The sequence below is a fragment of the Saccostrea echinata genome, unplaced genomic scaffold (genome assembly GCF_033153115.1).
Source record: "Saccostrea echinata isolate AGI-Se365-2 ecotype Australia unplaced genomic scaffold, CSIRO_AGI_Sech_v1 ptg000142l, whole genome shotgun sequence".
Classification (NCBI taxonomy): Eukaryota; Metazoa; Mollusca; class Bivalvia; order Ostreida; family Ostreidae; genus Saccostrea; species Saccostrea echinata.
In genome coordinates this window covers 15,538-32,576 of record NW_026889891.1, presented here as the reverse complement: position 1 = coordinate 32,576, position 17,039 = coordinate 15,538, and the positions used below count along the sequence as shown (strand labels likewise).

At 34.6% G+C, this 17,039-nt stretch overlaps 1 protein-coding gene across 3 annotated transcripts in view; it reads right to left on the bottom strand.

The window, feature by feature from the left end:
* LOC133177427 (serine/threonine-protein kinase PAK 3-like) overlaps nt 1–17,039 on the bottom strand; it is a 50,118-nt gene that overhangs the window by 27,032 nt on the left and 6,047 nt on the right. The window contains exons 1-7 of one of the 3 annotated variants that reach the window (XM_061312468.1): nt 15,750–15,808; nt 15,191–15,332; nt 13,210–13,286; nt 11,466–11,575; nt 10,150–10,315; nt 9,887–9,948; nt 9,681–9,773 (exon numbers count right to left, since the gene is read on the bottom strand). In XM_061312468.1, coding sequence (XP_061168452.1) covers nt 9,681–9,773; nt 9,887–9,948; nt 10,150–10,315; nt 11,466–11,575; nt 13,210–13,286; nt 15,191–15,258 — 576 coding nt within the window. In that variant the 5' untranslated portion in view covers nt 15,259–15,332; nt 15,750–15,808. Of the gene's footprint in view, nt 1–9,680; nt 9,774–9,886; nt 9,949–10,149; nt 10,316–11,465; nt 11,576–11,763; nt 11,864–13,209; nt 13,287–15,190; nt 15,333–15,749; nt 15,809–17,039 lie in introns of those variants that run through there. The other 2 variants (XM_061312467.1, XM_061312469.1) reach the window with 2 other exon arrangements.

Sequence of the window (17,039 nt, the reverse complement as noted above, 5' to 3'; positions counted from 1 at the left end):
AAAAGTAGAGCAAGTAGGACTTGGACTTAAAACTATGGCAACAGCAATAAACAAAATAATGATCCTTGGTTTGGTCTCTTTCTGAATCAAGTTTAATCGCAATTAAACAGAAACTGTAGAAGTAACATTTTGAAATAATTTCTCAGAAATTTCTATTTTTAGTAATGATGACAACACTTTAACAGTATCAAACAAAGGTAATCAGAGATTACAGAGCTCACCTCAACGAATGTTGTCTTTAAGTAAGGCAAAGTCCCACACTAAACTAATAATCTAGGAGTGTGCATCCCTAGATGCAATATTATGCAATTTTGGTCTGATAGGGCTTCCAGTTACTTGGGAATAGACTTATCTAAAAACTTAAAACTAGTCACTCATCCAGAAAATGTTAGTCAAATCCAGCATCCGAAGCAAGTTTGAGATTGTTCGTCCCTTGATGCATCATCCATGCAAGTTTGGTTCAGATAGGCCTTATAGTTACTTGGAAATGAGATCTGCTCCAAAAACTTTAACCTGGTTACTCATCTGGAAAATGTAGGTCAGATCCAGCATCTGAAGCAAGTCCAGTACTGTGCATCCTTAGATATATCATCCATGCAAGTTTAGTCAATATAGGGCTTATAGTTACTTGGAAATCAGATCTACTCCAAAAACTTTAACCAAGTCACTCATCCGGAGGGTGTAGGTCAGATCCAGCATCAGAAGCAAGTTCAGTAATGTGCATCCTTAGATGTATCATCCATGCAAGTTTGGTCAATATAGGGCTTATAGTTACTTGGAAATGAGACCTGCTCCAAAAACTTTAACCTGCTCAAAGAACTTTAGCCTGCTCTAAAAACATTAACCTGGTCATTCTTTAGCTGAAATTGCAGCATCTGAAACCTTGACTGGTACAATGAAACACACTTGAAGCATCCTCTTGCATCTCCGACTAATATAGGCCATAGAAGTACTTGAAAAGAAAACTGCTCCAAAAACCTTAACCTGGGATTCTGACGGTATTACATCATAGCTCCCCCAACTTTGTTGAGGTGAGCTAAAACCCGATACACAGGATTATGAATCTTAGTATAGTCTACTTGTTAACCAAGTTACATTGAAATCAGACTGAAAATGTAGGAGTAGCAGCATTTTGAAAGAATTTCATAGAAATTTCTATTTTTTGTAACTATGACAACCCGTTCATCGAAATCAAAAGCCCATAACAGAATTATGTATCTCGGTGTAGTCAACTTGTGTGCCAAGTTATATTGAAATCAGATGAAAACTGTACGAGGAGTAGCATTTTGAAATTGTTTCACAGAGTATTCCATGTTTGGTAACCATGGAAACTCCGTTCATCGGAATCAAAAACGGATAAACAGAATTATATATCTTAATGTAGTCTACTTGTGTACCAAGTTGTACTGTAATTGAATTTAAATTGTAGGAAGAGTAGCGTTTTGAAAGAATTTCATTTAAATTTCTATTTTTAGTGACCCTCGCAACATCATTCAACGAAATCAAAAACTGATATAAAGAAATTATGTATCCTTTATAACTTACTTGTATACGAAGTTATACTGAAATTGAACTAAAACTGTACGAGTAGTGTTTTAAAAGAATTTCATGAAAATTCCTATATTTAGTAACCATGACAAGACCATTCATCAAACCAGAAGTCTCTGATGAGACTGTAGCTCTACTGGTCTGTACATATACATGTAACAAAGAAAAAGTAGCACTTGGATTTGAAACTTTGCAACATGCAGCAATAAATAGAATTATGTATTTCAATGTAGTCTACTTGTGTGCCAAGTTCAATTGAAATCAAATAAAAACTGTAGGAGGAGTAGCGTTTTAAAAATTGAGATCAAATAAAAACTGTAGGAGGAATGGAGTTTTAAAAGAAATTCACAGAATTTTCTATTTTTAGTAACCGTGGCAGCACCGTTCATCGAAATCAGAAAGCTCTGAATTGTGTATCTTAGTGTAGTCTACTTGACGTGTGCCAAGTTATATTGAAATCAGACCAAAACTGTACGAGGAGTTTTGTTTTGAAGGAATTTAAAAGAAATTTCTATTTTTAGTAACCAAGGCAACATCTTTCATCAAAATCAAAAACTGATGCACTATATTATGTATTTTAATAGAGTCTACTTGTATGCCAAATCATATTGAAATCAGACATAGTCATATTGAAATCAGACCAAAACTGTGGGAGGAGTAGCATTTTAAAGGAAATTCACAGAAATTGCTATTTTTAGTAACCATGGCAACATCGTTCATCGAAATCAAAAACCAATGCACTAAATTATGTATCTTAGTGTAGTCTAATTGTGTGCCAAGTTATATTGAAATTAGACCAAAACTGTAGGACGAGTAGGGTTTTAAAGGAATTTCACAGAAATTTCTATTTTTATTAACCATGGCAACACCGTTCATCGAAGTCAAAAACCGATGCACTAAATTATGTATCTTAGTGTAGTCTACTTATGTGCCATTGTACTGAAATCAGACCAAAACTGTAGGAGGAGTAGCGTTTTAAAGGAATTTCACAGAAATTTCTATTTTTAGTAACCGTGGCAGCACCGTTCATCAAAATCAAAAACCGATGCACTAAATAATGAATCTTAGTGAAGTCTACTTGTGTGCCAAGTTATATTGAAATCAGACCAAAACTGTAGGAGGAGTAGCGTTTTAAAGGAATTTCACAGAAATTTCTATTTTTAGTAACCAAGACAACACCGCTCATCCAAATCAAAAACCGATGCACTAAATTACGTATCTTAGTATAGTCTAATTGTGTGCCAATGTATATTGAAATCAGACCAAAACTGTAGGACGAGTAGGGTTTTAAAGGAATTTCACAGAAATTTCTATTTTTAGTAACCATGGCAACACCGTTCATCGAAGTCAAAAACTGATGCACTAAATTATGTATCTTAGTGTAGTCTACTTATGTGCCAAGTTGTACTGAAATCAGACCAAAACTGTAGGAGGAGTAGCGTTTTAAAGGAATTTCACAGAAATTTCTATTTTTAGTAACCGTGGCAGCACCGTTCATCAAAATCAAAAACCGATGCACTAAATAATGAATCTTAGTGAAGTCTACTTGTGTGCCAAGTTATATTGAAATCAGACCAAAACTGTAGGAGGAGTAGCGTTTTAAAGGAAATTCAGAAATTTCTATTTTTAGTAACCATGGCAACACCGCTCATCCAAATCAAAAACCAATGCACTAAATTATGTATCTTAGTATAGTCTATTTGTGTGCCAAGTTATATTGAAATCAGACCAAAACTGTAGGAGGAGTTGGGTTTTAAAGGAATTTCACAGAAATTTCTATTTTTAGTAACCATGGCTACACCGCTCATCCAAATCAAAAACTGATGCACTATATTATGTATCTTAGTGTACGCTACTTGTGTGCCAAGTCAGACTGAAATCAGATCAAAACTGTAGGAGGAGTAGCATTTTGAAAAAATTGTTTACAGACAGACGGACGGACGCCGGACACCTTACCATCGCATAAGCTCTTCTGGTCTCTGACCAGTAGAGCTAAAAATCAAATAAGATATATAATATAGACTTATGTATCTTGGTGTTGCCTACTTGTGTACCAAGTTAGATTGAAATCGGATTAAAACTGTAGGAGGAGTAGTGTTTTGAAAGAATTTCAAATAATTTCTATATTTAGAAACCATGGCAACACATTTCCTTTGAAATCAAAAATTGATACACGGAATTATGTATCTTAGTGTAGGCTACTTGTGTACCAGTTATACTGAAATCGGACTAAAACTGTAGGAGCAGTTGTGTTTTGAAAAATTGTTTACAGACAGATATACGGACAACGGACACCTTACTATCACATAAGCTCTTCTGGTCTCTGACAAGTAGAGCTAATAAACATGGACAGAAAGATAAGAAGTCGAAAATTTCAATAAGAAAATAAATCTTTTTTTTAACATTTATTTAAAATACTGAAAAGGTAATAGATAAATATACAACTGAAAATTCAAATAGTCTGATCAGGCTAGTGCCAACCAGCATTCTACTTGCCAGACCAATTTTTTACTTAAGAAATAAGATATCATTTTTAGAGTTTCATTGGGGTATGACATGAAGTCGGTCATGTGATCGAATTCTATTATGCCCCAAGGGCGTTATTAGTGTCTGGGCATCAGACTAGTGCTTTTTACAAACCCCGTATTCCATGTTGGTAAACACCTGTGTGTACAGGACATTGGAAGCCTGATCTCAGCAAGTTTAAACTTTCTATAAACATGCATGCAATTGTATTTAAACATTATCTAAAATGCAACTAAACCAGAAGTCTCTGATGAGACTGTAGCTCTACTGGTCTGTTTGTATAACAAAAGAAAAGTAGCACTTGGATTTGAAACATTGCAACATGCAACAATAAATAGAATTATGTATCTTAATATAGTCTACTTTTGTGACAAGTTATATTGAAATCAAATGAAAACTAGGAGTAGTAGCGTTTTGAAAGTATTTCACGGAAATTTCTATTTTTAGTACCGGTAACAATGACAACACCATTCACCCAAATAAAAAAAACAGAAATACATATTATGTATCGTAGTGTATTCTAACTGTGTGCCAAATTAGATTGAAATCAGACCAAAATTGTAGGAGGAGTAACGTTTTAAAGGAATTTCACAGAAATTTCTATTTTAAGTAACCATGGCAACACTGTTCATCGAATTCAAAAACCAATGCAATAAATTATGTATCTTAGTATAGTCTTCTTGTATGCCTAATTATATTAGAAGCAGACTAAAACTGTAGCAGGAGAAGTGTTTTAAAGGAATTTCACAGAAATTTCTATTTTTAGTAACCATGGCAACACCGTCCATTGAATTCAAAAACCGATGCAATAAATTATGCATCTTAGTGTAGTGTACTTGTGTGCCAAGTTATATTGAAATCGGACCAAAACTGTAGGAGGAGTAGCGTTTTAAAGGAATTTCACAGAAATTTCTATTTTTAGTAACCATGGCAACACCGTCCATCGAAATCAAAAACCGATGCACTAAATTATGTATCTTAGTGTAGTCTACTTGTGTGCCAAGTTATATTGAAATCGGACCAAAACTGTAGGAGGAGTAGCGTTTTAAAGGAATTTCACAGAAATTTCTATTTTTAGTAACCATGGCAACACCGTCCATCGAAATCAAAAACCGATGCTCTAAATTATGTATCTTAGTGTAGTCTACTTGTGTGCCAAGTTATATTGAAATCGGACCAAAACTGTAGGAGGAGTAGTGTTTTAAAGGAATTTCACAGAAATTTCTATTTTTAGTAACCATGGCAACACCGTCCATCGAAATCAAAAACCGATGCACTAAATTATGTATCTTAGTGTAGTCTACTTGTGTGCCAAGTTATATTGAAATCGGACCAAAACTGTAGGAGGAGTAGCGTTTTAAAGGAATTTCACAGAAATTTCTATTTTTAGTAACCATGGCAACACTGTCCATCGAAATCAAAAACCGATGCACTAAATTATGTATCCTAGTGTAGTCTACATGTGTGCCAAGTTATATTGAAATCGGACCAAAACTGTAGGAGGAGTAGCGTTTTAAAGGAATTTCACAGAAATTTCTATTTTTAGTAACCATGGCAACACCGTCCATCGAAATCAAAAACCGATGCACTAAATTATGTATCTTAGTGTAGTCTACATGTGTGCCAAGTTATATTGAAATCGGACCAAAACTGTAGGAGGAGTAGCGTTTTAAAGGAATTTCACAGAAATTTCTATTTTTAGTAACCATGGCAACACCGTCCATCGAAATCAAAAACCGATGCTCTAAATTATGTATCTTAGTGTAGTCTACTTGTGTGCCAAGTTATATTGAAATCGGACCAAAACTGTAGGAGGAGTAGCGTTTTAAAGGAATTTCACAGAAATTTCTATTTTTAGTAACCATGGCAACACCGTCCATCGAAATCAAAAACCGATGCTCTAAATTATGTATCTTAGTGTAGTCTACTTGTGTGCCAAGTTATATTGAAATCGGACCAAAACTGTAGGAGGAGTAGCGTTTTAAAGGAATTTCACAGAAATTTCTATTTTTAGTAACCATGGCAACACCGTCCATCGAAATCAAAAACCGATGCACTAAATTATGTATCTTAGTGTAGTCTACATGTGTGCCAAGTTATATTGAAATCGGACCAAAACTGTAGGAGGAGTAGTGTTTTAAAGGAATTTCACAGAAATTTCTATTTTTAGTAACCATGGCAACACCGTCCATCGAAATCAAAAACCGATGCACTAAATTTTGTATCTTAGTGTAGTCTACTTGTGTGCCAAGTTATATTGAAATCGGACCAAAACTGTAGGAGGAGTAGCGTTTTAAAGGAATTTCACAGAAATTTCTATTTTTAGTAACCATGGCAACACCGTCCATCGAAATCAAAAACCGATGCACTAAATTATGTATCTTAGTGTAGTCTACTTGTGTGCCAAGTTATATTGAAATCGGACCAAAACTGTAGGAGGAGTAGCGTTTTAAAGGAATTTCACAGAAATTTCTATTTTTAGTAACCATGGCAACACCGTCCATCGAAATCAAAAACCGATGCTCTAAATTATGTATCTTAGTGTAGTCTACTTGTGTGCCAAGTTTTATTGAAATCGGACCAAAACTGTAGGAGGAGTAGCGTTTTAAAGGAATTTCACAGAAATTTCTATTTTTAGTAACCATGGCAACACCGTCCATCGAAATCAGAAACCGATGCACTAAATTATGTATCTTAGTGTAGTCTACTTGTGTGCCAAGTTATATTGAAATCGGACCAAAACTGTAGGAGGAGTAGCGTTTTGAAAAATTGTTTACAGACAGACGGACAGACAGACAGACAGACAGACAGACGGACGGACGACGGACACCTTACTATCGCATAAGCTCTTCTGGTCTCTGACCAGTAGAGCTAAAAAATCACGCAACACTTTTAAGTTTATTCATCTTCTTTATTACTTTGCGAGTTTCGCAAGCATATACCGAACCAACTGTTTTGCAAAAGCATATAAACCTCCCCTTCTTAAAGGTGATATGTTTGCTGTACCACCACAGATAAAGTTATGACTGAAATAAAATCTCAAACTCCTTATCTCTACTATTACTTGTCTTGATAAGTCAAGCAAGACAAATATATCACGTTTTCTTTAAGACAAGGTCATGCCATTCATGTGCATTCCTGGGCAGAATTTCTAAATTACGTAGCTATATCTCCACAGATGAACTTTAAAAAATAAAAACTTAACTCGCAACTGGGTACCTATTCCATAATAATAATTTTTACCCCATAGTATACAGTATCTAACTCTAAAATAAATACAATATCCCTCCTTCCAAAAGCTTTCAAAGCAAATGCAGAGTTAAACTGTTGCATATATATATATACATATATGTATATATATATATATATATATATACATATATATATATATATATATATATATATATATATATATATATATATAAACGTTTTACACGCTGTGTACATGTACCACATGTAGAATATTTAATACATGGATTTTGATTGGCTGAAAGTACATCGGAAAATTTATGAAATAAAAAGGAAAATATCTATATTTTTACCAACTGCAATATTTAAATTTTAAACTCATCACTTCCAAATTTTCTTTCTGCAGATTAATACATAGCAATTCGTAGTCTGGAACGTATTCATGCTGATTTTGGAGCTCTTCATATAAAAATCGGAGCTCGAAAATATCTACTTCCTAATCAGATTATCTCGTAAAAGAATAAATACAAGAATATAAGAACGGACAGTGCATTTTTCTTTCATACACGAACGGATAACATTACCTTGGAAAAAACAATACTATTTCAACTCTATCAAACCCAAATTACGCAGACAGATGTACTCCTTCGTTTTTCTTCCAATATGGCGTGTAACAAAGAACCTCGTTTTGATATTCGAAATATCGAACCCGATCCAAATATTAATATTCTTCATATATTGTAATATACAATGCATTTGTGACTACAGATTAATTTATCGTTTTTTTTCAAATACATTAATTAAAAAGACATCAATTAATGTCATATTTACATATTTTAAGCTTCTTTTGTGACCTAAAGTTAAAAATATTCCTATGTAAAACTTTGATTCATTTAATTATTTTTCACTATTGAGGCCCAACCCTCACCCTAGGGGCCATAAATTGCACAAATTTGAATCTACACTAGCTGAGGATGCTTCCACATTAGTATAACTCATAATGACCCTACTGTTCAGCAGAAGAAGTAATTTAAAGTTTTCCCCTAAATATATGTTCTATGTATAACTTCGACCCCCAATGTGGCCCCACCCTGCCCCCAGGGGTCATGATTTGAACAAATTTCAATCTACACTATCTGATGATGCTTTCATATCAATATGACTAATCATAGCTTTGCTGCTCTTGAGAAGAAGATTTTTGAAGATTTTTTTCAATATATTCCTATGTAAAAATTTGATCGCACATTGTGGCCCCACCCTACTCCAGGGGGTCATGATTTGAACAAATCTGAATCTACACTACCTAAAGATGATTCCACATAAGTTTCATATTTTCTAGTCCGGTGGTTCTTGAGAAGAAGATTTTTAAAAGATACCACCAAATTTTCACTTATTCTTCATTATCTCCCCTTGGAAGAGGGCGTGGCCCTTCATTTGAACAAACTTGAATCCTCTTCACCCAAGGATGCTTTGTGGCAAGTTTGGTTGAAATTGGCCCAGTGGTTCTGGAGAAGAAGTTGAAAATGTGAAAAGTTTACAGACGGACGGACGGACAGACAGACAGACAGACAGACAGACGGACGGACAGACGGACAGACGGACTACAGACAAAATGTGATCAGAAAAGCTCACTTGAGCTTTCAGCTCAGGTGAGCTAAAAAGTTAGTCAAGCACAACCCGATCATGCATAGCGAATAAGGAATCGCCTCACACTCTGTCGAGTTGTTTTGAAGTCGTAATTAGTTTTGAGTAGTTTCCTTATATTAAAAGATGTAAGTCCAGATGCATGGTACTAAATAATAATATTTTGAATCTCTAAGTTATTTTCCATCCTTCTTTAACGGGCGCTGCGTCGAAAGAAATAAAAAAAAAATACTTACTGTAATTGGTCATCGTAAGATCGGGGCGTGGCTTGCATAATTATTTCAAAAATTATTCATGAACAGTACGGTTCGCTCTTTGCACGGTACGATACGCTTCTTGTACGGAACGGTTCGTTTTGTGTACGGTACGGTTCGCTTTGTGCACGGTACGGTACGCTTCTTGCACGGTACGGTTCGCTTTGTGTACGGTACGGTACGCTTCTTGCACGGTACAGTACACTTCTTGCACGGAACGGTACGGTTCGTTTCTGAGGTGTAGTAGCACGTTTTAGGGTCTGTAAGTAACTTACAATATACTTTGTTTTGTTGGGTCTGCTGTTAAGTAACTTACAATAGACTTTGTTTTATTGGGCTTGCTGTTAAGTAACTTACAATAGACTTTGTTTTGTTGGTCTTGCTGTTAAGTCACTTACAATAGACTTTGTTTTGTTGGGTCTGCTGTTAAGTAACTTACAACAGACTTTGTTTTGTTGGGTTTGTTGTTTTGTAATTTACAATACTTTATTTTGTTGGGTTTGCTGTCAGGTAACTTACAATAGACTTTGTTTTGTCGGGTCGAGTGGCAACAGGAGGGGGAGCTTCTTCTTCCTCTTCTTCAGAGGCATGTGTTGCTTGTTCAACCTTTTGCTGTCAAATGTAATGATAAAATTGAATATACCTGTGAATTGTTGACTTAATAAAGCAATTTTTAATGAAAAATGATTCCATCATTTCTGATTTTCACCAAAATAAATACTTACAGGTGATATAACAACATTGTTGGAGAATTTGTCAGAGAGTGTGGGACGCATGGAATCAGCACCTAGGTACAAAACCTCCAAATTAGTTATGTCAAACTGATATCTTAATTAATAAACAAAATTCTCCTTAACTGCTCATTTAAATGTCTCAAACATCAGTGCATTAGCCAATCAAAATGCATTTTACAAAACAGTTGCTTCAGAATTATATTTCAAGGGGCTAACATTATTTATGCTATGGCCAAACAAGGCTGACTACTTACTAGGTGGTTTGATATTGGTCATATACTTCATTTTGGGTTCCTGCTGCTCTTTGTTTGTAGCATCATAATAATTGAGGACATCCAGAACAGCCTGTGGATTCTTCTTCTGCTCCATCTTAGAGATGTTAGACTGAGAAAGAAGTTTGGCCCACGACTCAGGCATCCCCTGTGATAGAAAACCATTGAACATTTATTTTTAAGAAATTTAAGGTCTCACACTGAAGGGTTATGAAAATCTTCAAACAACTATTCCCCACATCCAGGCCAAATTTATTTCTTTCTTTGAACATGAAAGAGGTTTCCCACCATTTATAAGAGTCCCCCACCCTACCCTATCCCCATTTGTCAAGAGTTCTGATTGGGTTTTCTTTATTCTACTGAATATGGTGAAGTAACTTCCCAATTATACTTAAAAATGAGTGTCACAAATAATACATTTTTTCCCTATATTGACTGTGTTTGGCAGGAGATGATAGAAATGGGAAGAAACAAACAAGGAAATTAAACATTTTAAAAAAAAATTTGTATATCAAGTTCAAAAATGAGTATGTACCTTTGTAATTTACAGCTTGTATCTACATCAATTCGGTGCATTTATATCATGTTTAAACTGGTTACACTCTTTTTGCATCACATCATGTGTATGAGGATATACTTGTTTTTTTAGAACAGAAAGGAAATTTTGCAGGCTTCGTGCATTTCATTAGGAAAATGTAAACATTATTAAGGAACCAAAAGTCATGAATCAAGTGAGACAAGTTCACACATTAGACGTTGGATTTCTTAACACAAACATCAACATTACATGTTGTATGTATAATTGTATATGCAATGTTTTTCTTTTTTTTTTAATCAAGAGCCCCCCATTTACTACCAAGCCAATTATGACATTCTTCTAGCCTTTAATCCAACTCTTTATCAGCTAATCACTGATATCCCTCTTGAAAAACAAAGACACAAGTCTACCATGTTTTCAGCTCTTGACACACATACTCTGCCACACTTGGGTAACACCCCTCCCACCTCCTTATAACCACAACAGCTAATATATTGACATTCTGATCTTTTGAAGTGCAAGAGTACTTTCATAAGAATGTTATGTGGTATAAATGGCTCTAAAATTGGACCTACAGTTTATAGTTACATAATATGGCAAGGATTCATACTTATAGAGCTATATTACGGGAACATAAGAAAAGTAAGTGGAGGACTACCTTGTTTACATGACAGAATTTTAAATAACATTCTTTACTTTCCTTAAAATATTAAAGAGTATAACTCTTTTTTATTTCGAATGAAAGACATCTTTTACACACCGTGAATTCTCCGGTATGGGGATCGAAGCCCACATGGACTGTGTGCTCAAAGTTGGAGGGATTTGAAATAATTGGCTTCTCATTTTCTTTCAACTTTTTGGAATTTAAACCTGTAAATAAATATATAAATATGATGTTTATGACATTATTAACCATATATATGAGAAAAAAAACTTTAACTAATTTGATCTATATCTCTATGCCATGCAATATGAACTAAAATATATTTCATTTTCATTCAAGCATGCCCTGTAAATATACTGAGGATACATGTACATCTTTCTTAAAAATTCCCAACCTGAAAGCCTATTGGATCCTCCACTCATTCTTCTCTGAAGAGTAATAAAAACATGGGACCAACTTGATCTCTTTTTCTCACTCATATTACATAAAATCCAACAGAACCAAAAATATACATTAAAAAAATCAGCAGAATTGCTCACAAACTGGCATCACATCTCCAAAAAAATTCCTCTAACACACCTTCTACCGTCAAAGTTAACACTAAATATACCTCGGCACTACAGGAAGAGGACTATGCGATTACTGCACTACAGAAAACGAGGAGCAATTGACAGGGGCAGAATTACTGTCGCAATACAATGATTATCCCATTAAGAGTGTTGTGAACACGTCAACAGACAGCATCACATTGTGTAAATAAAAACACACTTCATCAGGGTTTTTTTTTCCCCTGCATGGTCATTCTGAAACTCTCCACGAAGTTTCAATCTTGAATTATGTCTTCCATCAATTTTTGGAGGAAAAGAAACAGAAACATCTTCAACACACTTCTAAATACATTAATATTGAAACTTCTATGACTGCTTCTTACTGTGGATTGTAAACAATATTGGATGCAGACAATATATCAAACACTTCAACATTCCTAAGATTCTGGTTCCTGTTTTTCTGGTGCACAGACATTTGTCACCCACAGCACTCTCATATGTGTTTACATGGCATCAATCATCTCAAAGAGGAAAGAATGCTTCTCATGACTTAGCAAAGTGTACTATGCCCAGATGTATGTGACATAATTAAGATAGCCTTTTTACATATTAAACAAATATCAAGAAACATCAAAACCTTTGCCCACATGACTGACTTGAACCTATAACTTTGACTGATATGTTAATAAAGTATTCAAAGTAATCATTTTGTTGTATCTAAGGAAAAATGGATGAAGCAATGGAATTTGCAATAGATATGAATGAAACATATGTACTTGAGTTTTGCCCTTTAAAAACTTAAATTCAGTATAAATGTCTGTTTTACTTCAGCTGCTGATTTGCAGAGGCCAAAGTTCTCTGTACAAATTGATATCTCTACATCAGAAAAAGCCGTAAAGTTCATTCACATGCAGCAAAAACATGTATCATAGTTCCAAAGCAAAAAAAAAACATCCAGGAAAAAAAAAATACAAACCCTGCGCGTGCCAAGATTAAATGATTCAGTATTGTGCAGTATTGACAGGTGTAATTCCATGTGAATTTTTGATTCTGTACAATTTGTGCATATACACAAGGAGATCTAACAGTATTTTCTTGTATTTTTCAAATCCAATTAAAGAATGAAATCAAAATCTCATCTAATCTATGGACACCCCCCTCCCCCCCAATCCCTGAACTTAGTACATGTATTTAGTCAGCAAATTTATTTCACTGAAACCAATGCACAGTCATTAAAAAATTACCTGTAGAAGTACAATACATATAAATAAAACATTAAGACAAAGACATACTTTTGGGAGTTTTTGTCTTTTTCCTTTCGTCGGGTTCTTTTGGCAGTGGTTTATGTTCTTGTGGCAAATTTCCATCCCTGAAAAACAAACGAAACCACACCATTAACACCTAATGTTTATAAATAATACCAAACCACTTCAAACAGAGCTGTCTGACAAAAAAGATACTTCAACTGGCATAAATATTTTAATACACTGATGTTTTCATTCTCTCCTAAACCATTATTTCACCAGATAATTATACAGTCACACTTTGGTATCTTGAACATCTATGTCTCAAAAACCATATATATATGCCGAAGCGAGTTGGAAGTCCCCTCCACTTTTTCTTTATGTATTTAAACCTCAGTATCTCAAACCCTTGGATATCTTGATCTTTTTTTCAGTCCAATCGAGTTCAAGATGAGATACTGTGCATATACGTCTTTAAAAAAAAGAAATTTGGGATGTAATGTTGCTAATCAGGGCATGTAACAGAAGTGATTGGTGTGGGTATAACGTGTGTATGTACAGTTTCATTTCCATGCAAGGTACAGTATATAGATATGGTGAAGATTTATGTACATTCATACAACAGCTGAAGTATTATCTGTAAAACACAGAACAATAATGCCTCGGCCTGCAGTGAAAATGACTTCCCATAATTCAAGACAGCACTTGATTTTCTGAGCAATTAGTTTTATCAAGATGTCTGTAGGGGTTCCCTAACTGTTGAGTGTGCAGCATCTGTTCTAAACACACCGCATTCCTGACATAGCTGCATTAGAAATCCCCAGTAAGACAGTATCTATTAAGCAATTGTTAAAAAAAAAAAAAAAAAAAAAAATCATATTTCCTTGGTTGAGATAAACAACGCCTTCACTTGTTGGGTGTACAATGTTTTCTTTGTACATGACATAATATATCTATGTAATACATATCATGTTCAAAAATTATAAAACCAAGTGACCTATAAAGTCAATTCAGCTGAAACATAAACACATCATGCTGTTATTAGTGTTACACTTTAAAATTTCTCATTGAAATAATGTTTGTAAACTTAAATCTGAAATTCCTTGCTTTAACTTTCATGCCCGTTGATCATTGGGTCAGATAACATTCACAAATGTTTTATATATTCCAACAGAAAGCAAACAATGTCTGCCCCCTTGTACCCATTTAAGTCTGCCATCTTTTTAAATCTAGGTTAATCAGCATATTTTAGACATGGCCTTCTAGATATGTGTTAGTTTATCGATAGAGAAATATGAATTGAAAATAACCCATTAACCCTCACTAACAATGTTAATCCAAAAGAAGTGATTCATTTTGAGTCAATATCTACATGTCTGCATGGGGAGGTTACCGAGTTTAAAGCAACACATCCACAAATAACAAGTACTCTGTACAAGTACTAACTAGAAGTTCTACATAATTACATCTGTGAGAGCCAATGTTTACCATTAGTTGGCATCAAGCAAGGTTAACCACTATGAATTCCTCATTGGCTAGTTACTATGTATGCTAAGAGATGTTTTATGAACTTTATATGAGAGTATCCCCATTGAAGAGCTATAAGTGGCAGTTCACTAGGGAGTTTCTTTATTATCATGACACTAAGGAGGGGTTAAACACTAGTATAGATATTCTTTTGTTGTTTCCTCTTCCTACACTCTTAGGCTAAAGAAATTACAGCTGAATTTCAGTTTCTCAAACACTGATATCTCAAACCTTATGGATATGTTAAGTCATCAAGTCCCTATCACCTTTCCTCTTTGTATTTTAACCCCAATATCTTGTACCCTTGGATATCCCAAAGTTTTTCCTTGGTACCATCGAGTTCGAGATAACGAGGTATGACTGTTCTCAAGAACACTGAAACTTTTGTTGTGCACACTGGGTAACAATTAATTATGGAAGCCTATGTCATTTACTGTAATAAAAATGTGATACCTCCTTAGTCTACATGTACAAAAAACTTCTGTGTATAAAAATTACTCACCTCATAGTACTAGTATGCCTCACGGGAGGGGCAGGGGGTTTCTCCCCCTCATCAAAGCTGTCCGACATGGTCAGGCTGGCTTACTCAGCATTCATCAATACTTGCTAGTCATCAACAGGCTCAGAATGCAGGCCTCTGAAAAATCAACATGACTCAGTTTCAATGACCAATTATCAGACAACATGTCATCCTCAATAACCAGCAGGCAACATTCAATCCCCCATGCAATCTTTTATATTGATTCCATATTGTGTCAAACACTGTCTCCAAAAAAACAAAAATCCCCCAAAAAATCATTAAAAAAAATAGTTCTTTATAATGAGGCCTTAAATACTTTACTACACAAGAATCAATAGTATGATTCATGTCTTTAACCAGATCACTCACTCATTACTACATTCAGAAAGTTTTACATCCTAAAAAAAACAAACAAAACTGCCATTATTGGCAATTTGTTATAGCACACAGCTCTGAAAGAAAATTTTCTTGTTAAAACTCATATTGTATCCCAACACAGCAAATCACTGCTAATCGGAAGAGGAGAAAAACAAACCTGAAATGTTTTGTCTGCTACTGGGGGAAAATTTTGGAATGTTAATGGACTACCACAGGAATAATGTCAATTAGACCTTTCTGCTTTTAACGAGTCTAGAGCACCATTACACAATAACTGCCCATCCTTATATCATCCATACACACAAGGGAAAAAAACCTACGGTGTTAAAATTCCAAGGTATTGAAATCAAGAATTTTATGCACTTGTACTCCAATGCACAGAAAAAAACAGGAAGACTTACAACAATACAGGTAGAATTAACAAGCTTAAATGTTTTCTATGCCCCTGGTCAAACCCCTTGACCCGGCATTCCTTCCTTCACTTTTGTGTGCAGTTTTATAAGCTCTTTGCCAATGTAAATAAGATCAGCTCTATATAAAAAAAGCTAAGAGAATGACTCATCTCTCTCTCTCTCTCTGGAGCAGTGCATATTATTGATGACTTGTTATCATTGATCTGGTAGAGGTAGCATGCTTCAGGATTTACTCCCTAAATCCTTAAGAAAAATTTTGATGAAGGTGGAGATTAGGCCAAAAAACAAAAGGACACAATCCCACGTAAACAAGTGATGTCAAAGGAAAACCTCATTAACGAATGACATTTAATTTTTTTTGCTGTCTGACTATATTAATTCCTGTTTTTACTTTTATAATCTGTAATTAAAAGCCATATACACTGTATACTTTTACAACGACAACAGATAAAACCAATTTTGCTAAAGTGGTATGCTTAATTTAACACCAATACAAATTCAGATCTTTAAGCTTTAAAAAAGTTTTCATAAAATAATCAAACGGTTAATTGATTTTTATTTCATGTTGATATTTGACATTTTCAACAAACTCATAAATCTCAATGGATTTTATGACAGTCCCTATGCGGACGTTTATGACATGACAGACCGAGAAAGGAAGTGAAGATTTCCCCTCCTATTATGTAATTAGCTACATAGAGGTTATCGTTTGTCTGATGGCACAGTTTCCAATCGAAGGAAATCTGATCAATAGAAATGACTCATCTCTGCTTCTGCAGAAAGCCATTGAGCTAAACCCCCAGATTACATGCTGCATTGTGTACAAAAACTGCTCTATGAAGGACACATATGAAAAGTTCTGCATGAATCTTATTGAAAGCATCTTTAGATACAATCTCAAACATTCTCTTTCATTATCTTGAATATCATCTTTAATTAAGAAGTTTAAACCCTTACAAAGTAGTAAACTATACACTGTCACAGATATTTTTTTTTCACCATTCATGCAGCACTGTTGCACAGATTTAAATTTTTAATAG